We start from the raw sequence: 27,915 nt of genomic DNA, 5'->3' as shown, positions 1-27,915 counted from the left end.
AAAATATAGACCTTAGATATTAGACAGGGGCCTCCGTGGCCATGGTCGCTGACTTCAAATCACTTGCCCCACATCGATGTGGGTTCGAGCCTCTCTCGTGGCGTTGAATTCTACATGTGAGGAAGCCATCCAGCTGGCTTACGGAAGGTCGGTGGTCCTACCCAGGTGCCCGCTCGTGATGAAATAATGCACGGAGGGGCACCTGGGGTCTTCCTCCACCATTAAAGCTGGAAAGTCGCCATATGACCTATCATGTGTCGGTGCGACGTAAAATCCAACAAAAAGAATTTATTAGACACATATTTATAATGCATTTATCGCTTTGTTAAAAACTTTAAAACAAGAGCACCGCGATGCGGAGCAATATACGCCCAAATGTATCTTGAAATATTAATAGTTAGGTTAACTCGGGTGCGCTCTGCACGTCGTCTCAATGTGGTGTATATTTGTGCCAAGTTTCTTTAAAATTCTCCAAGCAGTTCCAAGAGTTATAAAGCGGACATGAAACAAAGTCACATGACCTTTGACCCCTAAGTGTGACCTTGTCCTTAAAGGTAGCCATCCGAGACATGAATTCTGGTTCTGCTTGTCGTTTTGATGTGGGGATTATTTGTGCCAAGTTTCTTCAAAATCCTTCAGGCAGTTCAAGAATTACAGAGCGGACACAAAAGTAATTATATGACATTCGGCCCCTAAGTATAATCTTGGTCTTGAAGCGAGCCGTCCAAAACATGCGCTATGCACGTCGTCTTGATGTGGTGAACATTTGTTTCAGGTTTCTTCGAAACCCTTAAAGTGGTTACAGAGCGGACAAGAAATAGCACTAACGGACGGACGAACGGATGGAAACCGGCCTCATACCATAATACGCCCCCTGTGGGCGTATAACAAAATGGCGGCGGACGTACCTGGTGTTAAGCAAGGTATATTAATCTTTACAATCAAGGGGACCTTGAACGTATTGAAGATTTGTAAATCAAGTAAAACCTAAACAATATTTTAAACGGAATTCATGTGTCTGTTATGACAGGTAGTATTGATTCAGTCTTTTGTTCAGTAGGCTGGCGTTATCTCACCTATTGTTGTCGTCCTTGTGCTCAATTTGATTAAAACAGGAAGATCCACGAAAAAGGTAACTAGGAAAAAATTTGCTGTTATTATTGTTAATGATTTGACCTATGATGACTATCCCGATTTAATTTACAAAATGTTATTGTTTAGACATTATTTTCTTGATAGTACTTTGTGGACACCATTTTCCTACTGACTGGACACTCTTTAGAAATTATGAAGTCCATCACTTAAAAAGATATTAAAGAAAGAAAGAAAATATCTATAACATTTCCTGGACGAATTCAATCAACGTTACATTTAGGTTCTTATATATCTGTCATCGGTTCTTAATTGAATCCGAGTGTTCAAGGACGGCGAATCTTCCCTTAAAGCTGTTGGTTTGAGTCGCTTCGAGTGATTGAGGTCGAATTCGCCACTATTATATCTTGCCGAAGATCGGCTGTTCTACATATGTACCCGGTCACGCTTGAAATAACGCCCGGGACCCAGTTAAAATTACTGAAAGCCCGTATTTTTCATCCTCTTCTAAGAATCTGATTTTGCCTTTCATTGATATTTCCAGTTACTGGAGGAAACAAAAACGCCCTCTGATTCCTGGGGACCATATGATGTCATTGCCATGGAAGATTACCCTGATAAAAGCAGAGAATATATAGGATTTGTCTGTATTTTCATATACAAACGTACAGGCAGATCTATAAAACCAATAACAGCGACATATCATTGCAACGGTTCTCATTTTTACAAAGATATCAAATCAACGTATATTTTTGATTTTGTATAAAAAAACTCAGTTTTTCTGAACTTTAGACTTATCTATTTGAAATCTCATTTTCATGTAATCAAATGTCTTGGAAAAATGCACGTGTGTGAAAAAAAAGCAATTATGCGTAATATCGTCATTGTTTTATAACTGTTTTGTACAAATCACGTGCCATCCTATTCGTAACAATAGTTTCAATATTTGAAATCGGCAAATTTTTGCAGATAATGTTTGCTTCGTATTTCACAATATAATATTTATAATTCATAGGTGACATTGATATTATAAAACATTGAAATAAAATAATCTTATGTATTAGCTGAAATGTTTTGTTGTTTTTAAAGCATATTAGATATGTGGATAAGCTAAAATGTTTTTGTTGTTTTTAAAGCATATTATATATATCAGGATATTTGGTCCCGATTTCCCGAATATGTAATAAGTTAAGTTATTATACTTAAGTCATTAAATTGGCTTAAGAGTGTTACGTTGTTTAAGTTTTTACTTTTCTTAAGCAAATTAACGTATTTAAGTCAATTAACAAAGTTAAGTATTTTCGTTAAATCAGGGCCTGGTAGTACATTAAATACTGTAGTCACATGTCCACGCATGTTCTGAATAATTGCGTGGAACAGAATTCGAAGCGTTACAAAAAAGGCAGGTTTTATTAAAATACAAATGTTTATGCGAGAAGAAGCAACATAATTCCCTTGTCTTATAACATTTATGTGGAGTCTCATTCAGAGCTTTGGTTCAGATATGTAAACGTGAGAACATTCACTAAACGACTCCGGCAATGTTGCGCCAACATTACATTTGCTACCTCTGGCACTTGAGTGTTCTCAAGGTCGTAAATGTTTACAGTAAGGCTACATATGTACAAATAGTTCGATCTCATTTCAACAAAGTTAACTTTAAACACAGGAAATGTCTACTTTTCTGGTACCAAGGTCTTCTCTGCCTACTTCCCGTCTATTTTCGCTAATAATTGTACCATCTGCTCTTCTCCTTCTTGTCACTTCTGTTGTTACTCTTGTAGTTTTGATATATGTATCTGATAATCTTCGACTTGAACCAAGGTAATATGCCGAATCTGGACAACAACTTCGCCTGTATATTGAATAAGACGTCCAAACTGTAAGCTGGAACATAAAACAGGACACGATTGATATAAATTCATTAACAAATTGCTATGAATTCATTAACACACTGCTATATTCAATATTCAAATTACTATTTATTAGAAGCCGCCCTGCAGGGTGGTGTGTATTGGAATATGGTAAAGCAAATATTCATCACATAGTGACACATAGTATATCTTGGAGATGTTCTGTTATTGTTAAATATCAGAAACATGTGAAATATGCAATATATTTTTAATTGAAAAAAATACTGAAAAGCACAGAGTTGTGTTAAAGAAGTTTTCATAAATTAAGCAGACTGAAATAACAAACACATTTCAGTATTCAAATAAATTGGTAATAATAACTTTTAATAACTTTTATAACCTCCTACATCGGAGAGTATAAAATATTTACAACAATATATAACATATTTACAGACAAAGCAATTCGTAGGCATCTAAAACCGTTATAAAATACTACTAGTAGTAGGGGTAAAACTGCGCAAGAAATCTGAGTGTTTTTGGAAAATCAAGGGCCATAATTCCGAAGTGCCTAGGCCGATTTGGCTAGTTATCGAACTTGGCCGAGCACTTATTAGCAGACACATTATGTTGAAGTTTGGTGAAAATCGGGCGAGAAATGTTTGATTTAGAATGCGGACAAGCTTTGTGACAGACACACAGACACACACACTGGAGTAAATCAATATGTCTCCCACACCACTGTGTGGTGGGAGACATAATTAACTGGAGCTCCCTAGGATAAATGGTATCCACCAATTGACCAAAAAACGGATTATCCATATTAAGAATATCATCCAGATAGCGTGATGTATAATTAAATGCAGTTATAATATCTGCCTGCGTATCTGGAGGAAGGCTCAACAAAGTCTCTTTCATAACAATATAAATACAAATCTGCGACAAGGGGTGCACAATTTGTTCCCATGGGGAAAAAACTGCATTCCCAAACCTGATGTAAATGTTGTTCAGTAAAAAGGAAAGGGTTTTACAAACTTCGTCACAGGTCCACATTATATAATGCTAGTAAAAATGTTTTATCAAAATTGCAAGCGAGAAATGTAGCATTCTCTCTGCCAAAAGTCTTTTTGAATTAGGGCAATTAGTTTGTCATTTATCAAATTTTGTAGTAAAGTGGTATACAAAGTAGAAAACTCGTATGTACTGACTGCAGATACGAGGGTTGTTCAAACATAACGTAGACTTTTGCTGTCAAATGTTGCTTATTGTGTAAATAATAATGTGAAATATATCGTTGTAATTCGGAATCTCTCTGTAATTTGGTCATGTATTTTTGTAACATTTTTGCTGATTGGCGAAGTGCGTCGAACGTTTTTATTACCATGGCTACGCATAACCGGCGCAGTCGTGTTTGATATGTCGCGATTTGAATTCGATCGCTAATGTTCGCAGCTAAAAGTAGACTTTTTGCCCAAAAAAATCCCAAAGTGCAGCAACACTTCAGTGCGACATGTACCTAAAGTATGGCGTCATTCCGACGTGGGAGACGGAAGAAAAGAACGTTTGAACTAAGTGAGTATTACTGTTTATAATGCATGTAATGTCATCATCGGCTCACATGGATGATAAGACAGTTGCTTAGTTATGGCGAACAGCAACTTCAAATCATAAATCAACGAAGCAGACGCAACAACAATGTTCAGTCATCTGTGTTTTCACCTTAAAGTGGTATAAACGATTCTCAAATGGTCCAGAATTGCTTAAAAACAGCGGAGATCGAGGGAGAAAACGGAAAGACTGCGAATGGACGTAAACGCCAATGTATGACGCCGTAGATGAAGGCCAAGTACTCACGTTGAGTACCCTGTGTGAGACGCGTGTCGTAAGTGTTCATACATATTAAGTATTCTAACCAAACAACTTGTTTTGACTTAAGTATTGCTCATGAAAATTTATAAAAAAAAATTATCAATATGAATTAATGCAAACTTAATGAAAGCATCACAATGAAGGCACGACGTCGTTAACGTCGTTGAAATATGATCGCCGTGCGCCGGGTCCGTGTAAGTGACTGTTTTTGAGGATGCGTAATTCCTGAATGCATGATCATAATCACGTCAAAATTGCAGTGCAGTTAGTAGAAAGACTGCAAATCATGATGGTATATTTCTTGTTTCCTTTTATTAAAGTATATAAAAGCTAGAGAAAAAGTCTACGTTATTTTTGAAGAGACCTCGTACCTTGTAATTATTAATTTTAAACTTATCCAGGATTTCGCCAAGGTTTTTAATCGAGCAAAGTAAGTGTTTACCAGTTTTTTTTTTGTACACTTTATCGCAGTATCTTTTCACGTGGGCTTTCACAGCAGTTAGACATGATGTTAATAGTTTTGAAATTTTTGTAGTGGTACTAGAGCTTGAATTAGCGATGAAGCGAGCTTTATATGGTTGTTTACGCAATTAAGGAATCCAGTACATGGTTGGAAATTAAATCTGTTGATCGTCTATACGAACTTTCAAATTTGGATTAGAAACTTCAGTGATGTGATCAATGACCAAATTATTTTCAACAGAAGGATTCTATGGATAAGCTTTAGTGTTATTTAATTCGTTTTGTAAAACATTAATATAATGTAGGCGTCAAATGATGATAATATTGTTGGCCGCATTGTCTGCTGGAACTAATAAAATCTGTAAAAAAGGCTAAGACATACTTAGAATGAAATTTTTGGATTTCCCTTTTCTAATGTCTTAAAGTAAACTTGGGTTTTGGTGGAAGTAGGTGTTCATTTGTTTGACAAAATTTTTTTCGAGAATCAACAATGTTGAAAATATTTCGTTAAACTACACAAAACTCCATATAAAGCACGATTCATTGCTTTAACCTTATGCATAACAAAAACATTTATCTACTTTTGGCTTCTTGTGTCACTGCAATAAAAGACCACGTACAGAAGTATTGCTCCCAGGTATATGAGAATTCAGGGGATAATCTGTTTCGGTCCATCAAGAATTCAGGAGATGTTATCCAATAGCTAATAAACGAACACTCCAAATGTTCGACTATAAGTACTTATGACATTTTTATTCCTTATAGTAATTTACCATATAGTCCTATTAAAGAAATCCTGGTAGCTTTAATTGAGAAAGCATTTGATTTCATGGTTAGATTGCCCACCGAGACACAATTTGAAATTATTGAAGCTTTTAATGGAACCTCGAGGTATCTTGATGATATTTTGAATATGGATAACCTATCCTTTTCAAAAATAGTAGAAAACATTTACCCAAAAGAGTTACAGCTTAACAAGGCTATTACCTCAGATTCAGAAGCATCAGTTTTGAACTTCAATTTAACAATTGTGAATAATGATCTAGAAACGAAAATATATGATAAAAAAGACGATTCTCAACTTCCGCCACCTTGATGGAGATGTCCCTCGAGCAACATCATACGGTGTCTATATTTCACAACTTATTCGTTTTACAAGAGCTTGCTTAAAGTTAGAGGATATTTATAATTGAAATATTCATATCACCACAGCGTTATGATAAGCTACGGAAAGCTTTCAGTAAATTTTACTACAGATCGTCCGAACTGTTAAAGACATATGAGCCGTGCCATGAGAAAACCAACATAGTGGGTTTGCGACCAGCATGGATCCAGACCAGCCTGCGCATTCGCGCAGTCTGGTGTGGATCCATGCTGTTCGCTAACAGTTTCTCAATTGTGTTAGGCTTTGAAAGCGAACAGCATTGATCCTCACCAGACTGCGCGGAAGCGCAGGCTGGTCTGGGTCCATGCTGGTCGCAAACCCACTATGTTGGTTTTCTCATGGCTAATAATACTAACCTTAAAACACTTTTAAAAAATGGTCTTACATACCCGGAAAAAATATGGAGATGCAGTTTATAAAATTCGGAAAATAAAACATAGATTTTTTTTTATCAGACATTTGTAAAATGTGTTAAAAACTTTATCAAAAGAGAATACGATGCGAAAATCATGAAGCACAGTGCATGTTTGGTGATTGACCCATCTACATTTAATCGCTAAGCTTTCTTATTTGATAGTGCAATGACTAACAAAGTGTAAGACTCCTTGATGCTTTTCTCCCAAATCCTACAAAAACAGAGGGAGGGAGTGGAATTTTATCTTGCAAGTTTCTTAGTCGTGCACTTTAAAGTTAGGCTCTTGGAGCTCTGACTTCAAACAAGTTGTTCAGTACATTGGTGTAATTATACCATATTTACCACAGTTTTATGTTTTACTTAATATGATCTGTTATTTTTTTTACTAATGTTAGAGCGTTTCTCAACGGCGAATGATTTTATTTACATTGTGTTGTCTAACTTGTTGAAAACAGGGTAAGTGCGAGGTTGGCATGCCTTAAACGCGTTTAAACCCCCAGTTTCCTTTATATAGGTTACTGACCATTCCAAAGTTTTCTGTCTTTTGTGTTGTGTATGTTGTCTTTGTTGTTAGCGTTTCTTTTCTCTTTCTCCTCACTCCCCCTATCGTCCCCCATCCTTTCCCCTTGCATTTTCGCTCCCTTGCTTTGGCATCCCCTCTCCTTTCACTATGAGTAAGTTATCGTATCCACTTTAATTTTGGCTGCCGGAATCCAAAGGCGGTGCCCGCTTGTTGTTTTTTCCTGCTTATGTGTATGCGTTTGTGCACTTGTGCGTCTGTGTGTCTTGGGCGTGCCTTACAATGTTGTTATATCTTACTTGTCTGTTTTTCTATGTAAGATAATAGTGTGTGTGTGTGTGTGTGTGTGTGTGTGTGCGTGCGTGCGTGCGTTGGTGTGTCTTTTGTACATGTGTGTCCGCGTTGCTGTGGTTTACGTTGTAGGATAATGTGATTCAGGAACGTAGCATTCCCTTTTGATTATTCATCCGTATTCCACTTTCTCTTTCAACCCCCTACCACTTCCTCCCGCGTTTTCTATATTTTGCATAAAATTAAAATGTATTTGTTGGATTTTTAAAGCAACCCGTCTATAATATTTTTCCGTTACAGCTTCTTTTTGTTGTGGGCCTACTTAACAAATATGTGACTCTAAGGCTGTGTTTTAGGTGCTCTGTGCTTCCGAGAAATCGTGTCAACCCCAACAAGGATTTTTCAGAACAATTTTGTCACCTAGTGTCACCTATCATGGACTTACATAACCATATATGCATGAATTATATACTGCCTGTAAATATCTAAATACCTAGTTTTTGACCCGAAATGACCCAGATTCGAACTTGAACTAAAGATCATCAAGATTAACATTCTGACTAAGCTTCATGAAGATACAATCATAAATGTGGCCTCTAGAGTGTAAACAAGCTTTTCCTTTGATTTGACCTAGTGACCTAGTTTTGACTCCACCTGACCCAGATTTAAACTTGACTTATATAGTCTCAAGATTAATATACTGACCAAGTTTCATTAAGATATGGTCATAAATGAGGCCTCTACAGTGTAAACTAGCTTTTCCTTTGACCTGGTGACCTACTTTTCGATTCTACATGACCCAGATTCAAACTGGACCTTGAGATCATCAAGATTAGCATTCAGACCAAGTTTCATGAAGATACATTCATAAATGTGGCCTCTGCAGTATTAAAAAGCTTTTCCTTTAATTTGACCTGGTGACCTAGTTTTTGACCCAAGATGACCCAATATAGGACTCCTCCAAAACTTTATTGAGGGTAACAACCTGACCAAGTTTTTTTAAGATTGGCTCAAAATTGTGACCTCTAGAGTGTTAACAAGCTTTTCATTTGATTTGACCTGTTGACCTAGTTTTTAAACTCAGATGACCTAATGTCGAACTCGTCCAAGATTTTATTAAGGTTAACATTATAACAAAGTTTCATTAATATTGGGCTAAAAATTTGACCTCTGGAGTATTAACAAGCTTTTCCTTTGATTTGACCTGGTGACCTAGTTTTTGACCTCATATGACCCAATATCGAACTCGTCCAATACTTTATTGACATTCAGACCAAGTTTCATTAAGATTGGGCCAAAATTGTGACCTCAAGAGTGTTAACAAGCTTTTCCTTTGATTTGACCTGGTGACCTAGTTTTGGACCACATATGACCCAATATCGAACTTGTCCAAGATTTTATTGAGGGTAACATCGAACTCGTCCAATACTTTATTGACATTCAGACCAAGTTTCATTAAAATTGGGCCAAAATTGTGACTTCTAGAGTGTTAACAAGCTTTTCCTTTGATTTGACCTGGTGACCTAGTTTTGGACCCCATATGACCCAATATCGAACTCGTCCAATATTTTATTGAGGGTAACATTCTGACCAAGTTTCATTAAGATTGGCTCAAAATTGTGACCTCTAGAGTGTTAACATTCAAATTGTTGACGACGACGACGACGGCGGACGACAGATGACGGACGACGACGGACACAAGGCGATCACAAAAGCTCACCTTTGAGCACTTCGTGCTCAGGTGAGCTAAAAAGACAGATCTACGCACAAAATTAATTAAGCTATAATGTATCCAAATAGTCATTAGCATAGAGTCTGCCTGTGCGTAATGCAGAGTCCACCTGTGCATCAAAACTGGTGTGCAGAGAGACCGACGGTTCCCCGACAAAACCGAAAGTAAGGGGTTTTGAATAATTCCATTTACATTTCGGCCTATTTGTCAGTATTTTTTTGGAAGAATATTGAAAAATGAATACAAATAGTGTGCCTGATAAGTCTGATATCAAAGCAAAAACTCGTTAAAGACTGTGGAAAAGCTCGGGCTAGTTTTCCATGTCAGTACTCCATCAACTAATTTCATCAAGTTTTCAAGCAAAACGGCTGATATTTTTTTTTGTTGGATTTAATGTCGCACCAACACATGATAGGTCATATGACGACTTTCCGGCTTTAGTGGTGGAGGAAGACCTCAGATGCCCCTCCGTGCATTATTTCATCACGAGCGGGCACCTGGGTAGAACCAACGACCTTCCGTAAACCAGTCGGATGGCTTCCTCACATGAAGAATTCAACGCCCCGAGTGAGGCTTGAATCCACATCGATGAAGGGCAAGTGATTTGAAGTCAACGACCCTAACCACTCGACCACGAAGTCCCCCGCTGATAATTAAAAAGGAAACACTACAATACATAGTATACTTTTGAGCAATATACCTATGATCATGAATGGCAGCTCGATTTTTCGCCTGCTCTACTGACCTGGACATTGTTTATAGCAAAGAATCAACGGTGCCGACGCAAAGAAACCGCCGATATAGCAGAGTTCGCAAAGAGTCCGCCCAAATGGATATGCACCGTGTATTAAATGCTGATAATAATAAGTATTCACCAAAACACTGTAAGCATGCAAGTTAACAAATTTTATCAATTGTAATTGCAAATTTCGGAAACTCGAGTTTATATTCTTCCATTTCAACAGCCATTTGTAACAAAAAGTCACATTGCTCTAATGGTGTCAACTGTATAAAGCATCAAGTCCCTTACTTTGAAGAACAAAACTCCATAACATTTTATGACAATCGTGGAAAACAGTTTATGAAGCATGAAATCATTCGTAGCACAGTCGAATTTGGGGCATTTTGTGATGTATTTGCTTGACACATTGACACATGGCGGGATATTAAAGTAAGAAGTTTCTAACAACGGGGGAGTAATCTAGGCTTATTACTGGCAACAATCCATAACTTGCAGGGCTTATCTCTGCAACAAGTGTTCATGATGATGGAACTTCTGACAGAAGCACATCCCAGGGTTTTTAAATTCCTAGTTCTTGAAATTTTCGTTTCCATGCTCCTTTTAAAGGGAAAATGCATTCAGTAAGACAATCATCTAATACAATGCACAAGTTCCGGACTCTGTTGGTAACAATTAGGGTTGACATTGCAAAAGTAGTTGAATTCCCAGCAGGAAAAGATTCAATGCTTTTTTCTTCTTTTTTTAACAAAATCAATGAGACCTTTCCAAACAGTTAAGGTCGGAAGCTGAGAGCGAGGTCCATAATTAACATCCGTAATGGGCATTGGGTATGACGTTGGCCAAGTATAATGTCCTTCAAGTAATCGGGTTTAATCCCTAAGACTGATCCCGCTGTTAAGAATACTCAGATAGGTTCCCCTCAGTATGTTGCAAACATCTTCAAATATGTATTTGGTTGTAAGAGATGAATCAGTTTTTATACCGAGATGGCCATAACTCGTCTTCTTTAGAATAACGAACGACAGGGTTATTGCACGATAGTTATCTGGATTGTCTATTCGTTGTTTTTTTTTCTCACCTTTATGCAAAGTCACATTTACATCTTTCTTGGAAATATGCGCACGTCATAACATACATGTGAATAAGTTCGCTAACACAGGTGCTTATACATCTCTAGCGTAAATAAGATTTCGTACTGCATCATATCGTATCCACTAGATTTGCATTTGGAATACAGATTAACAGCGGTTTTGACAGTTTCTGGTAACACAACTACTTAATCGTCCGGTTGTAAAGTGTCCAATGAAGTCTAAAAAGTTTGTGTTATCACATTTTCAAAGTTGTAATCATACGACTTATCATCACTTTTTGAAGACAATTTCTTAAAGTAATCAGGCCAGCCCTGAGTTATCTTAGCATGGCCTCTAACAATAGATCCATCAAAGTTGATGCCAGCGCTGAGAGCTGTATACTGGTATTCCCTTTTCTTGCGATTATATACCATTTTCCAAAACTTACAGGAGTCCACTTCTACAGCTTAATCATTTTCATTATTCAATTTAATTAAATACTCATTAACAAAACGTCTATGCATTCGTCGAAAATCACGTTTAGCGTCATTGTATACCACGCAAAAACTGTCATTCACGCCACGTTGTCACCACTCCTGCCTTAATTCTTTTATCCGATTGTAGGCACTGTTTAAGTCCTTATTCCAGTAAAGCGTTAAATTTTCAAGGCGTCGTTTCTTTGGCAAATATTCATTCGCATGATTCAACACTTTGTCTATTAAAATCGAATAAGCATTGTTTGTGGATGTTGCACCTAATAAATCGTAATATGCTAATTGCATTTAATCATTGTCAGAGAACAGTAAATTATTATACATGATGAAGTTTTCATCTGTACATTTACCCCAGTTGATATGATTAACACCATTTTCAATAGACATATCATAGTTTGTATAACAGGGAAAAATAAAATTACATAAGAAAGATCTGTAACTTGATAAATTTAGACAATCATCATCCGGAATTTCACAGTTATACACACAATCAACAATTTCAAATGGTATAGAAATGAAGTCTATCATTGAATGATATTTACCATCATAGGATACATATGAACTTTGTGCACCTCTACAATTTCCTTTGACATTGATTGGGGTTACATTTGTATCTGTTAAAACTGATACACGTATAAGTCTATGGCATGTCAAACGTTGCTGAATCATATATGTATGTTATGATTTTTGTATGTTTGTCATTCATATTCTAAAATTTGCTATTGTTATTGTATATGTCGTTATTCTTGTGGTATGTTCGATATTGTTATGGTAAAAGTCATTATTGTTATTCTATGTTTCGTTATTGTGATTGTATCTTTGATATTGTTATTCAATGTCGTGTCATTCATATTCTAACTCTTACCATTGTTATTGTATATGTCGTTATTTTTATTGTATGTTCGATATTCTTATGGTAAAAGTCATTATTGTTATTCTATATTTCGTTATTCTTATTGTATCTTTGATATTGTTATTCAATGTCATGTCATTCATATTCTAAGTGTTACCATTGTTTTTCTATATGTCGTTATACTTATTGTATGTTCGATATTCTTATTGTAAAAGACGTTATTGTTGTTGTATATTCATTATTGTTTTTGTAAGGTTGATATTCGTATTGTATGTGCGATTTCCCGCGATATAAATAGCACAGCGACGCTATACAAATACAATCGCACAACATAGAATAAGAATGGCACGTTTTGTAAATAGAATCGTCAGATACTGAACAACAATGATAACTTTTACCGTAAGAATATCGAACATACAATAAGAATAACGACATATACAATAACAATGGTAATACTTAGAATATGAATGACAGACATTGAATAACAATATCAAAGATACAATAAGAATAACGAAATATAGAATAACAATAATGACGTTTACCATAAGAATATCGAACATACAATAAGAATAACGACATATAGAATAACAGTGGTAAGACTTAGAATATGAATGACACGACATTGAATAACAATATCAAAGATACAATAAGAATAACGATATAGAATAACAATGGTAAGACTTAGAATATGAATGACAAGACATTGAATAACAATAACAAACATACAATAATAATAACATACATATATAATTTAGCAACGTTTGACATGCCATATATGTCTCTTGAGCGCATACTATTAAGTTCATATTTCGAGTTAAAAGAACCTACATAGACAACAGTACAAAACTGCGAGTATGTGTTCCAGATATCATATAACTTTCCTATATATTCTCTGCAGAGTTCGGTGAAATGAATTAACTTGTATTGAAAGTAGAAATTGGTTTTGTGGCATTTGATTTGAACACCAACAATTCTGTTATCGTTTATTTTGTATGGAACAACATTTCTATCATGTTCTTCTTTCTTCTTCAAATTCCTCCCCACCACCATTTTACCACTTCCTCACCCTCTATCTATATTTCACATAAAGTAATATGTACTTGTTAGATGTTTGAAGCAATCCGTCTGTAATATTTTTTCCATTACAGCTTCTTTTTGTTGTGGGCCTACTTTGCTAATGCGTGGCTCTGAGGCTGTGTTTTAGGTGCTCTGTGCTTCCGAGAAATCTACCCTTACATATTATCTTTTGTAGTCACAACAGCAGACATTTAGTGCCGTGTGATAGCTGTAAAGGTTTCCCCGTACTATGTCTCAGTGTTGTTATAGATATACTGATTCCTTGGAATCATTGAGCATTAATTTGCACGACTGGTGACTTATGGTTTAACGCCTTTTCAACGTTTTGATTCTGTTTTTTTTTACTTTCCACGCTTACTGGAAATCGAAGGTAATTACATCTGGGCGCTTTGCTTCTATTATCTACCAATTTTAAAGTAGCCATGTTGAAGATTATGCATTGACCGGATATTTATGTTTTTTATTCAGAGAGTCCTGTCTCATATTTCATCTATTTGTAGGGGTTGAGATTTAGGTTGTACTTTTCTGAACCGTCTACGGGTTTATAGTGTTTCCCGTTGGATCAATTTCACAATTAGTCTGGTTAAAATAGATTCCATTATTAGAATTTTATATAAGGACTATTACTATTAAGTTATATTTACTAAATGATTCTGTACATTTCTCCTATGACTTAATTATCATTAACCTTACAAGGCGGTGCCCTAGAGTATATATGCATACATTAATTTCTGTATCGAACTAGATAGACTATTACGTCATATACGAGTCTATTTAGTAAAGTTATCAAAACAAAGACAAAAATCAAACACCAAAATCGCAGCCTCCCCAAAACGAAACCCACAGCACGCAGACGCGCACACCACAAACACACACACACACACAAAGCCAACACACGAGGACAAAACGAACAAACAAAGGCACACACACACATACACACACACACAAAGCCTACACAAGAGGACAAAACGAACAAACAAAGGAACACAGTGGGGCACCGCCTTGGAACGGTCAGTGGCAAAAACCACTTGGGAGCTTAAACCGGTTTATGGTGCGCACCCCACCTCACTCTTACCCCCACCATGTTCCAAAGACACGGGACAGTGTAAATAAAAGTAATCCCCTCCAGGTGAATCTCTAACACACGTAATTGAAACAAAAAGGCATGGCATGTAAAACACAAAAATGCTCGTGTATAAAAATATAAAAAGCAAACCTTTAGAACCAAAAACGTATGTACTCAATGCCTTTTCAGAAGACAGAGCAACAAGAGAAACACCCTTAAGGGCCCGACGAAACAGGCCAGAAGACAGAAGCCATCAAGTTATGAATTTGCTTCGGTTTAAAGAATGGGAGACACGCTGAAATATAATTGTGATGAGACACACTGAAATACAATTGTGTCTCCCATTCTTTAGAAAACAACAATTTTTTAATTAAATAAACTCTGTAAATCGTTTTGGCACCTTTTAACATTATTTTTGTCTCATTCTGGCTCTTTCTACACCTTATAATTATTTCTACTCTTTTACTTGATTTTGGTATTTTGTTTTCATGTTATCAAGAAAATGTTTTTCAACCAGAAAAACACAGGGAAGAATATCCAACAGGAAAATAAAATCTGAAAAGTAGATCCATCGGAAGCACCGAAAACAAGGCAAACAGTGAAAATTGCAGACTCGGTTTGATTGAGTCTGTTCATGAGCAGTAATGGAAAATGCAACACTGCCCACGCCCCCTAGCACCGGCTTAAGCAGTATTCAATCTTCAAATCTAAATGAGTTGAAATCAAAAGCCACGCTCCAAAAACGCAGAATTCTTGTTTGATTTTAACAAAGGGTTAATTCCCATTGATTTCCAATTTCACTGGATGCATAATGGCTCTTCCATTTCAAACAAAATGAGCAGATTTATGAAAATAAATACTTATACAAAGAAAAATACTGATTGTGTGATATCTAAGGTGTCCAGTAGATACTTAACCTCCGTATCTACTAGCTATAATATGGCGACCGGTGGTCATTTACCTTTACATTCAGATAATTCTAGGAGAACCATAAAAAACACCCCACTTTACAACAATAATTTAAAAGTATTGATTTCAACAATTAAATCACCTATTCTTAGAAAATACAACATAAAAACATATTCTACTGAACACGTAAGGTTTCATTCAGTCTCTAAGTGCCATTCTAGGCAGACATTTCTTGAATTCCTCTGATGTTATTTATGTTCTTACATGAAATGCCAATATTTGTGGTATACAGTATGTTGGGCAAACGAAACGACCTTTCAAAACAAGATTTCGGGAACACTGTTACAAAATTCGCAATAATAATAAATTTCAAACTTCTTATACAACCATTTTCGTAAAACTGGACATTTGGTTAAAGATGTTTCTGTTCAAGCTGTTGAACAATGAAAGTATGAGGTCAATATAACTTCTGGCTTCAAAACAAAGCTCAAACATGTCTCTGAACTTAAATGGACTAAATTTCTACAAACACCCTTTCCTTTAGGTTTAAATGATAACATTTATCAAAAGGGAAATATTTCAAAAGATTCTGGAATTGATATATTCTCTATCTATTCCCCAAGAAGTCGCAGAACTCGTTCTCATGGTGTTCGACGAAATGGGAATATCAAACGTAAACTTCGCAAAAGAATGACTGTTGCTGATTGCCATATGATACTAAAACGTTCTGGTAGACATGCTATGTTATCATGTTTAACCTCCATATCTATCTGTTTCTTCGTTGAGGCAAATTGATCATGATAATATCTATATGCGTACACATCCATTTTACGACACTGCTTTATTGATTCAAAACTATACACAGCATTTTCTTAAGACCTCATATTGATTCTGAATCCGATCATAAACGAAATTTTCTAAAATTATCTTTCATAAATAAAGGAATCTAATTTATTGATTTTTCTAGTATTTTAAGAGACCAGTCTGTAGTTAACTCTATTCCTAAATATTTCAAGAATACAGAAACACCTATTATATCTTATAAATATAATAAACCAGTTAGAAACGTTATATTTAATTACAATCAAATTGTCTCGGATTTAGACATCAGCTTAATGTTCCAGATAGTTGTAACTGTAAAGAATCTAAATACTGTAACCAACAAGTTGGTCATATCATAACTAGTAATTTTAAATTTTTTAATGATAAAAGAATCAGAAACATTTCCATCAAAGGTCCAAAATATAGAATTCCCTCGTCTATTAGAAAAATGTCTGTCTGAAATAACTCAGTCTATTGATGACTATATTAAAAATTGTGTCGGAAAGAAAATGCAGATCAGAACGCTCTCATTGAATTGAAAAAGAATTTATTCAAAATCATAAAAACTCGAGTTGAATTATATGAACCAAACCCTTCCTTATTACCTCCTAAAGTTTTCACTTCAAAGTTTAAAGAAATCTTTATCCAAGGTACACATGAATTTTGTTTTTACTCCTGCAGACAAAGTTTCTAATAATAATATTATTATATGACGTATTTATTTCACAGAAATATTACAAAACGAACTGAAACATACAAAAACTTACCAGATATCACAACAAGATGTGAAAAGTATTGTAAAAGTCATGTAAATCAATGTATGAATTTTAATGTCGCACTTGACGACAGTCAGATGAAGCTTCGTACTCTTTATTCGATTCCTAAACTTCACAAAACTCCATATAAAGCTCGATTCATCGCAAATTCAACCTTATGCACTACAAAAAAAAACATTTTTCTACTTTTGCAATAAAAGACCACGTACAGAAGTATTGCTCCAAGGTATATGAGAACTCGGGCGTTAATCTGTTTTGGTACATAAAGAACTCTGGAGATGTTATCAAAAATGCTTAAAAACAAACACTTCAAATGTTCGAATATAAGTACTTACAATTTTTCTACTCTTTATACTAATTTATCACATAATCTTATTAAGGACAAGCTAGTAGCTTTAATTGAGAAAACATTTGGAAGAGAAAACGTTAATCTAGCTTGCAATTCTTTTCTAACAATGCATTTAAGAGATATAACCTAGGGAGTTGTGATCAGGTTTGTGAAGCTCTAAGGTTTCTACTAGATAACATATTTATCAAATTTGGCAATAAAACTTACAGACAAGTAATTGGTATCCCGATGGGAACCAACTGCACCCCACTCATTGCTGATTTATTCTTATACTATTATGAACGAGATTTCATGCTTAGCTTATCCACTGAGACACAATTTGAAATTATAGAAGCTTTTAATGGAACCTCAAGGTATCTTGATAATATCTTAAATATGGACAAGCAATATTTTTCAGAAATGGTGAAACATATTTACCCAAAAGAGTTACAGCTTAACAAAAAAAAAAACAAAGACAAATATCAAACAGGGAATCAAACAAGGCTAATTCTTCAAATTTAGAATAGTCATTTCTGGATTTAAATTTAACAATTGTAAATAATAATCTAGAAACGAAAATATATGATAAAAGGGAGATTTTAATTTTGAAATTGTCAACTTCAACATTGTGGGGGTAAGAGTGAGGTTGGGTGCGCACCATAAACGGGTTTAAGTTTTGTCCTGTGTGTGTGTGTGGTGCACGCGTTTGCGTGCTGGGGGGTTCGTTTTGAGGAGGCTGCGCTTTTGGTGCGTGGCATTTCCTGTTTGATATTTTTCTTTGTTTTTAAGCTCCTCAGTGGTGTTTTTGCCACTGACCGTTCCAAGGCGGTGCCCCACTGTGTTCCTTTGTTCGTTTTGTCCTCATGTGTTGGCTTTGTGTGAGCGCGTGTATGTGTATGTGTGTGTATGTTTAAGGTGTGCACGTCTGCGTGCTGTAGGTTTCATTTTGGGGAGGCTGCGTTTTTAGTACGTGACATTCCCTGTTTGATATTTGTCTTTGTTTTTTTCCCCACCTTGATGGAGATGTCCCTCGAGCAACATCATACGGAGTCTATATTTCACAACTTATTCGTTTTGCAAGAGCTTGCTCAAAGATAGAAGACTTTAGTGACAGAAATCTTCATATCACCAACAAATTGTTACAACAGGGTTACCGTTATCATAAGCTACGAAAAGCTTTCAGTAAATTTTACTACAGATCGTCGGAATTGTTAGAAAAATACAATACGAACCTAAAACACTTTTAAAACTATGACTTCCACACTCGGAATATTATGGAGATGTAGTTTATAAAATTCGGAAAATTAAACATAGTCCTTATTTTAATCAAATATTTGTAAAATGTGTTAAAAAGTTTATCTACAGTTAATCGCTACGCTTTCCTGTTTGATGGTGCGATGACTAATAAAGTGTAAGACTCCATGATGCTTTTCTCCTAAATCCTACGAAGGAAGTTGATTTTTGTCTTGCAGTTTTTTCTTTGTCATGCTCTTAAAAGTTAGGCTCTTGGTGCTTTGACTTCAGACAAGTTGTTGAGTATACTGGTGTAATTATACCTTAGATTTACCTTAATTTTATGCTTTACTTTATTAATTTGTAATTTTTGCGCTAATGTTAGAGCCTTCTCAGCGTGGATTTTATATACATTGTGTTGTCTAACTTGTTGAAAATAGGGTAAGTGCTAGGTTGGCATGCCCTAAACGCGTTTAAACCCCCAGTTTCCTTCATATAGGTTACTGACCGTTCCAATGCGGTGCCCCTATTTTCCACTGGTTTTCTGTCTGTCTTGTATTGTCTGTTGTGTATGTTTTCTTGTTTGTTGTATGTGTCTTTTTCCTCCTTACTTCCCCTATTGCCCCCCCCCCCCCCCCACCCCTATCCCCTTGCATTTGCGCTACTTTTTGCATCCCTCCCCCTTTACTTTGAGTTAGTTTTCGTGTCTCCCCTTTATTCGGGCTGAAGGAATCCTAAGAAGGTACACAATTTTTTTTTGTCAGTCTAATTATGTGTGTGTTCGGGTTTAACGTCTTTTTCAACAATTTTTCAGTCTAAGACGGTGCCCTATTGTTTTTAATGTTATTTAGTTGGGTATGGTTGTGTGTTTGATTGTGGTATACGAGTGTCTGCGCTTACGTTGTAGTGTGACTGAAGGAACGTAGCATTCCCTTTGTATTTTCATCCTTGTCCTTCTTTTCTCTTCAAATTCCTCTCTACTTCCACCACACACACCATTTTACCACTTCCTCACCCTGTATTTATATTTCACATAAAGTAAATAGAAAAAGTGGAATATGTACTTGTTAGATGTTTGAAGCAACCCGTCTGTAATATTTTTCCATTACATCTTCTTTTTGTTGTGGGCCTACTTTGCTAATGCGTGGCCCTGAGGCTGTGTTTTAGGTGCTCTGTGCTTCCGAGAAATCTACCCTTACCTATTAGATTTTCTATCTTTTGGGTCAGTGATAAAGTTATTTCCAGACTAACCGGGATTAACTCTGGTATCTGATAAAGTTTTTGACCCACTGTAGTAACATTGTGTAGGCACAACACGTTGTGCAACGTTATTATGTACATCAGTGACGTGATATGCTGTCGTTGCTAGCAACGTGACGCTACTTTCCGATTTAAAAGGGGCAACAGACTGCGAAACATTCGAACGAGTTACTCGAGAAATTTGGTTTTCCTCTTCCAAATATTGGTGACTAAACATATTTGTTGACATACATGCCATTTGAGAAATGAAACGCTTTTCTCAATTGTTGTTTCTACAAAGTGCAACTCTTGGATTATATTTGACGCTTGGGACTTAACACGTAACACGTTGTTTGAGATGTATCTTCTACACAAATTCAAATCTCCTTTAATGACAGCAACAGTCGGTTGTATTAACGTCATCTGCTAATTTCTGTTTCTCTGTAGCATGCAATGTCTGTTTAAAGTGAAACATGTCAGCTTGCAAAGCACATCTGTCGCAGTCCACCAAGATCAGTCTCAGATGACGAAAATTCCCGAAGTGTCCGAGTGTTAGACATACCCTCGGGAAGATCTGTATACCAAGTTATTAACCTATTATACTCCAATAAAAACATATAATCCCCGACAATTTTATATCATCCCCAACGATCTTGATTATTTATCGTCGTCATAAGTCTCTGTGTATGTCGTAAACGGTACCTTCACACTCGTATTGTCATCCAGTTGAACAGGCTCAAGTTCGCCTAGGATCGTCACCTCATCTTGAACATTGAGGCTACTCGGGACTGAAATACAATCTCGATTAGCTATTATCGCCTATTATCAACAACGTCTATATAGTCCGTATTGCTTTCCGTATAAAAGTTGCAGTACAATACATGAACGTACCCGTTAAGGAGTGCTACTTTGTGTTCACAAATATCTCACCACAAAAGAATCCAAATTAATCCCAAAAATTATTCGTTTGTTTTCTTTGTCTATGAAGAAAATGTTCATTGCATCAAAACAACACAACATTTTCAAACACCATTTAGCCGATTCTCTAGCAACACAGTTCACAATTCTAGCAAAATACATTATGTATATAAATTTATTGCATAAACTTTAATAAATCCAGATGGTTTAACTTGACTACCACACGTATTTCATTATCCGGATTTGGTGTTAATGTATGATACATACAATCTCCCTAAAAATCACAGGTCGGGAAGCATCTCCAAAAAGCGGATATTGTGTCAATATATGATACATTTTCACTTAGAAATATTACAGGTCGGGAAGCATCTCCAGAAAGCGGATATTGTGTCAACGTATGATACAATCTCACTTAAAATATCACAGGTCGGGTAGCATCTCCAGAAAGCGGATATTTTGTTAATGTATGATACATACAATATCCCTAAATATCACATGTCGGGTAGTATCGCCAGAAAGCGGATATTCTGTAAATGTATGATACAATCTCCCTTAAAACCACAGGTCTGGTAGTATCTCCCGAAAACAAATATTTTGTTAATGTATGCCATCCCTAAAAATCACAGGTCGGGTAGCGTCTCCAGAAAGCGGATATTGTGTTAATGTATGAAACAATCTCCCTAAAAAATCAAAAATATCTAATTATTTTTAGTATTCTTACCTTGATAAAACCTAACAGCAGATTTCCGAATGCTAGTCTGAATCCGATGATATAGTCTATCATATCACTAAATGGAACTGCCCTACACACTGATATAATCCCAAGTAAATTGAGAGCAACTGAAATCAAAATGTAAAATATCATCTACAAGAAAATGTTAACAATGGAAAATGTGTCAGTTTCATTTAAATTTCTGACTTGTTTTAGTAATTCCATGTATATGTGTGTCTGTTTGTAACTTCCATGTTGTTATTGCATTCTTAAATATAACTGTATACATATGCTCAGTCATACACTTACACAACCCAATTTTTCCATGTAGAGTACTGTATGGGCGACTGCGTTCTTATCAACAAGAATGTACATATCAGTGGATAGTAGTAGTAGTAGAAGTAGTAAGTAACAATATCTTTATTTAAAGATGGTAACACATTAATAAATATATCAAGTTTAGCCGTTATATACATCTTATATCAAACGTGGCCTTCTGAAATTAAAAACAAACCTACATGTACAATCAAAAGTGAAATATGAATGATACTAAAACAGAATAGAACAGAAATAAATGTATATAATCAAATGATTGTCACTTTCATACATTTTACGATGGCACTTATATAGAAATATTATATATTAGGACTAGTTCATTTTATTGATATTTGAAAGGAAAAATCATAGATTCTGAAACCGGAACAGAAAATACATTTTTAACTGTTTTGTTAACCCAAGCATCCACAAATTACAAAGCTCAAACCACGGCCTCTATGCAAGCTTCCAAAACCATGTCTGAGATATAACTCCTGACGGTCAGGCACGTAGCTAGGGCATTTTTTATAGTAGGCAGAGGTAATGGGAGTTTGGGATCGGGGTATCCTCCCCTTGATTATTTACTGATGTGAGAACTGCAAATGGTGCATCTGAGCGTGTATTTGAAACAAAAACATTGCACGAAAATATTCATTGTTATTTTTTTATATAAAATATTTCATTTTACTAGGTTTGTGCGTAATATTGCACGAGCAAATGTGGTTAAGTGATCCATGTTATATACAAGTATGTGCAAGTATTAATTCAAAACAAATGGTAATTTGTGACACATTTATAAAATATCATTATGATTGGCCAAATCATCCAAGAGATATGTCTGTAGGTATATAGACGATAGTTGTAACAAGGAATTTGCCATAACTCCAAATTGAATACTAGACTAGTCATTAAAGACATGCTTAGTCTTATGATACTGATACAAATGTACCAAATCTGAAACTGATACCGGCAAAGGTCAGCGACGTCTTCATTACATCAACTTCGTGAATGGTATTTCCCTTAACTTTTTTCTACTAACCAGTATTCTGCAAAATGTTTCTTATACCTTTAAATTAATTTGCGGTTTCGCCATCCAGACCTCGCGCTTCATGCATCGCTTTCTCTAGCGATATGTAAAACGCGACATAACAGTGGCGAAGCGTGAGATCGCGAAACTTTACAATTTCGCGCTCCGCAATCGTGATTTCGAGCTGAGATCACATGCGTATCGCCTGCAGATGTGAGGGTTTGGTGAAGCGCGAAATCACGATGGCAAAGCGCAAGATCACGATGACGAAACAAAAAAAAAAATTACGACAATTCTCGATTTTACGCTTCGTCATCGTGATCTCGGGCTTAGCCATCGTGATCCCGCGCTTCGCGTATCGCCTGCTCATGATGGAGACACAGACACTTGGATGTCAACCCTCTCCCCGCCTGCCAAATATCAGCCAATATTTATAGTCTTTTAAAACACACTGAACACATATCTCAAACATTGAATATATGTTTTGTTACAAATTCAGCATGTTTTGAAAACTACCATACTTTTTCATTTGCATTGATAATAAATCGTATTTTTTAGCTCACCAGAGCACAAAGTGCTCAAGGTGAGCTATTGTGACCGGTCATTGTCCGGCGTGCGCCGCCCGTCGTCCGTCGTCATTTGCATTGTGAACACTCTAGAGACCACATTTTGACCCAATCTTTATGAAACTCAGTCAGAATGTTTGACTTGACAATCTCTAGGTCAGGTTTAAAACTGGGTCATGTGGGGTCAAAAACTAGGCCAGTAGGTCAGATCAAAGGAAAAGCTTGTGAACACTCTAGAGACCACATTTGTGACCCAATCTTTATGAAATTTAGTCAAACGTTAGTCTTGATGATCTCTAGATCAAGTTTGAAACTGGGTCATGTGGAGTCAAAAACTAGGTCAGGTCAGATCAAAGGAAAAGATTGTGAATACTCTAGAGACCACATTTTTAACCCGTTCTTTATGAAACTTGTTCAGAATGTTTGTATTGACAATCTCTAGGTCAGGTTTAAAACTGGGTCATGTGGGGTCAAAAACTAGGTCAGTAGGTCAGATCAATGGAAAAGCTTATGAACACTCTAGAGACCACATGTTTGACCCAATCTTTATGAAACATGGTCAGAAAGTTAGTCTTGATGATTTCTAGGTCAAGTTCGAAATTGGGTCATGTGGGTCAAAAACTAGGTCAGTAGGTCAGATCAAAGGAAAAGCATGTGAACACTCTAGAGACCACATTTCTGACCTAATCTTTATGAAATTTGGTCAGAATGTTAGTCTTGATGATCTCTAGTTCAGGTTCGAAACTGGGTCATGTGGGTCAAAAACTAGATCAGTAGGTCAGATCAAAGGAAAAGCTTATGAACACTCTAGAGACCACATTTTTGACCCAATCTTTATGAAACATGGTCAGATCGTTAGTCTTGATGATCTCTAGGTCAGATTTGAAACTGGGTCATGTGGGGTCAAAATCTAGGTCAGTAGTTCAGATCAAAGGAAAAGCTTATGAACACTCTAGCGACCACATTTGTGACCTAATCTTTATGAAACTTTGTCAGAACGTTTGTCTTGATAATCTCTAGGTCAGGTTCGAATCTGGGTCATGTGGAATTAAAAACTAGGTCAGTAGATCAGATCAAAGAAATAGCTTTTGAACACTCTAGAGACCACATTTGTGTCCCAATATTTATGAAACTTGATCAGTATGTTAGTATTGATGATCACTAAGTCAAATTTGAATCTGGGTCATGTTGGGTCAAAAACAAGGTTAGTAGGTCAGATCAGTTGAAAAGCTTGTTAACATTCTAGAGGCCACAGTTGTGACCAAATATTTTTAAAACTTAGTCAGAAAGTTAGGCTTGATGATTTCTAGGTTAAATTTCAACCTGGGCCATGTGGGGTCAAAAACTAGGTCACCTGGTCAAATCAAAGGAAAAGCTTGTGAACACTTCAGAGGCCACATTTGTGACTCAATCTTTATGAAACTGGGTCAGAATGTTTGTCTTAATCATTTCTAGGTCAAGTATGAATCTGGGTTATGTGGGGTCAAAAACTAGGTCACTAGGCTAGATCAAAGGAAATTCTTTTCAACACTCTAGAGACCACAATTTAAGTTGGAAACTCATGGGATTTAGTCCGAATGTTTGCTTTGATAATCTATAGGCCAAGTTCGAATCTGTGTCATGTGGGGTCAAAACCTAGGTCACCTGTCAAATCAAAGGAAAAGCTTGTGAACACTCTAGAGGCCACAGTTGTAACCAAACCTTTATGAAATTTAGTCAGAATGTTTGTCTTGATGTTCTTTAGGTCAAGTTCAACTCTTGGTCATGTGGGGTCAAAACCTAGGTCAGTAGGCCAGATCAACTCTGGTGAGCGATGTATAGGGCCATCATGGCCCTCTTGTTAAAACATGCTGAATTTGTAACAAAACATATTCAATGTTTGAGATATGTGCTCAGTGTGTTTTAAAAGACTGTAAATATTGGCTGATATTTGGCAGGGCGGAGAGGGGAGGGGTGTTGACTTCCAACTGTCTGTGGATAGAGAAGCACGAAACGCGAAATCACGATGGCGAAGCGCGAGATCACAATGGCGAAGTGCGAATGTATGAACATTTCAGGCTTTAACATTGGCATTGGATACTAAGACTGGATAGACATTGTACCAACAATATTGAATCATAAAATGTATCAAAAATATAGCGTGATAGTTGATATATCTCAATGACATCTAAAACCAAGTATTACACTGAAATCTTGATTGGATTTTTTTTTTTGAGATTGTTGTTTAAGGTCTTCTGAAATATAATACATATAATTTAGTTACCTATTAGCCATTGAAAAAGCTGTAATCATCAAAATTAGAAAGAAAGAACATATTAATCTCACTGTGAATTGGTTGTCAAATACTGTAATATTGTATGACTTGTTCTTGTGTCAGACCTGGGCAATACGCGTAGGATTTAACAAGGTGTAATTATTTGATTTCTATTATAATTTATTTACAACATTGGGACCATGGAATGATTGATAATTTTATACATTTAAGTAAAATAATAGGTTATCTGAAAATAACCTAATAATGATTATGCGTGTCAAACTACATCTGCAGTATTATACAAAATTTCCTATTCAAAAGCTTTTAGCTTTGAAAATGTCTTTTTGCCGATTTCTCAACCAACATTTTATCAATTTTTGACCTGCATTATAATTTCATTATAGAAATTTGCCTCTTTATGTAGGCATGGCTATGCCAATTCCTCTTTCGGTAATCAACATCAATCTTATTACACAGTATAGTCTGGAACAAACATCCATAAACAGTGTCTTATATTTTTAGTTTTATACTTTGATTATTTTTTTAAGTTAAGTATTTCTGTGTTTAATGTTTGATTTACATAATTATAGTCAAACTTTTAACAAATGTCATCTAACAATAAGACAAAAAAAACTGGCCTTTAAACCAAGGTGACTTGCATATTACAGTATCCTTGTTCTATTATCTCAATGTAGGTTTCTTACAGGCTGACCTTCAGCAATATCAGAAAAATGGTCTTTCTTGAGAGGTGGCCGTTTGCACAACATTGACTGTTTGTCCTTCCAAAATACCAGTTGATCAATATATGACTGTATATAGTGGTAAAGGTGTTTATAACAGTGAACTGTTTAGTCAATAGTCATTGCTGCGTATTCATAAGCTGTTCTCCTAAGGAGGAGGTGAAGAAAACAACAACAACAACAATACCCAACGTAATCGTCAACATATAACACTTGGTTATAATTTTCTTCTCTCTTTTAAACTTAGTTTCACGCCCCTATGCGGGATAAAATGATGTTTGTTGTGTTTCATTCATTGTAAATCTTCGTCCTTCCTCATCATTTAACTTAAAGGTATCATATAATGCCCACATTCCTGATTAGACGTTTATCAGAATAATGATATTAATAACATCTGAGCCAAGTTTGAAACTCAGTCATTTCTGATGAACAACTAAGTAAATATAATCCAAAAAGTAGATCCCTTGGAAGCACCGAGAACAATGCAAACAGTGACCAGAAAATATAACAACAATGAGATGAAGTCGGGCGACTTTTTACGGCCGCCAAACAGCACTTAACACCCGCTGTTGTGAAGTAAATATAATCCGGAAAGTAGATCCCTCGGAAGCACCGAGAACAATGCAAACAGTGAAAATTGCAGACTCGGTTTATTTGTGTCTGTTCATGAGCAGTAATAAAAAATGCAACACTGCCCACGTCCCCTAGCACTGGCTTAAGCAGTATTCAATTTTCAAATCTAAATGAGTTGAAATCAATGATCCCGAAGGACCAGGAAATATAACATCACTGAGATGAAGTCGGGGCGACTTTTTACGGCCGCCACACAGCACTTAAGTCTGAATTAACACACAACCTTGTGTATGCAATACATTTCATTCCATATACCGAAACTTAGAGGTCAGTTTCGTATATGGGTCAAGATCAGTCAATAATTAGGTCACTGAATACAACAATAAAAATCCTGCTCACACTACAAAGGCATATGTATTTGACAACATCTGGCGTGTATTCGGGAGAATATAAATCTTATACCGGACCTTTATAGTGACTTTATCTTTTTAAATGACAATGCTTTTGAATATTCCAGCGTTGCTAACCTCCGACAGCTGTTGCTTTTTGTTCATCTTTTTAAATATCAAAAGGCAACAAGGTTTAAAAAGAAACTGAATTTCTGAATTACAAATTACTCACCACTGATTCCAGCCATAACGTACCAACAATTTCCACAACAAACGCAGCTTTCCCAAACCCGAGCACAGCAAGGGATGAAGAAGGTTTTAACACAGCATTCGATTTTGAGGCTTACTTTCACGGCAACTAAGAGTTCAGTAAAGAGGGTGAATCCTATAACAATCTGATATCCTTTGTAGAGCAG

At 36.0% G+C, this 27,915-nt stretch overlaps 1 protein-coding gene across 1 annotated transcript; it reads right to left on the bottom strand.

The window, feature by feature from the left end:
• Positions 1-41: 41 nt before the first annotated feature.
• LOC128551456 (uncharacterized) lies at positions 42-27,915 on the bottom strand. Its single transcript, XM_053532315.1, has 3 exons — positions 27,732-27,915; positions 21,645-21,763; positions 42-2,979 (listed from the first exon to the last, which is right to left on the bottom strand). The coding sequence occupies exons 1-3, from the start codon at positions 27,745-27,747 to the stop codon at positions 2,752-2,754; spliced, it is 363 nt and encodes a 120-aa protein (XP_053388290.1). The 5' UTR covers positions 27,748-27,915; the 3' UTR covers positions 42-2,751.

This window comes from Mercenaria mercenaria, unplaced genomic scaffold, assembly GCF_021730395.1.
Source record: "Mercenaria mercenaria strain notata unplaced genomic scaffold, MADL_Memer_1 contig_1102, whole genome shotgun sequence".
Lineage (NCBI taxonomy): Eukaryota > Metazoa > Mollusca > Bivalvia > Venerida > Veneridae > Mercenaria > Mercenaria mercenaria.
The sequence above is the reverse complement of the archived record's forward strand: the minus strand, read 5'-3'. Positions and strand labels throughout refer to the sequence as shown.

Coding starts and splice junctions, on each gene's coding strand:
- LOC128551456 (XM_053532315.1), bottom strand. Junction 2,980..21,644: donor TGCTGTTAGGTTTTATCAAG/GTAAGAATACTA, acceptor TTTATGTTCCAG/CTTACAGTTTGGACGTCTTA.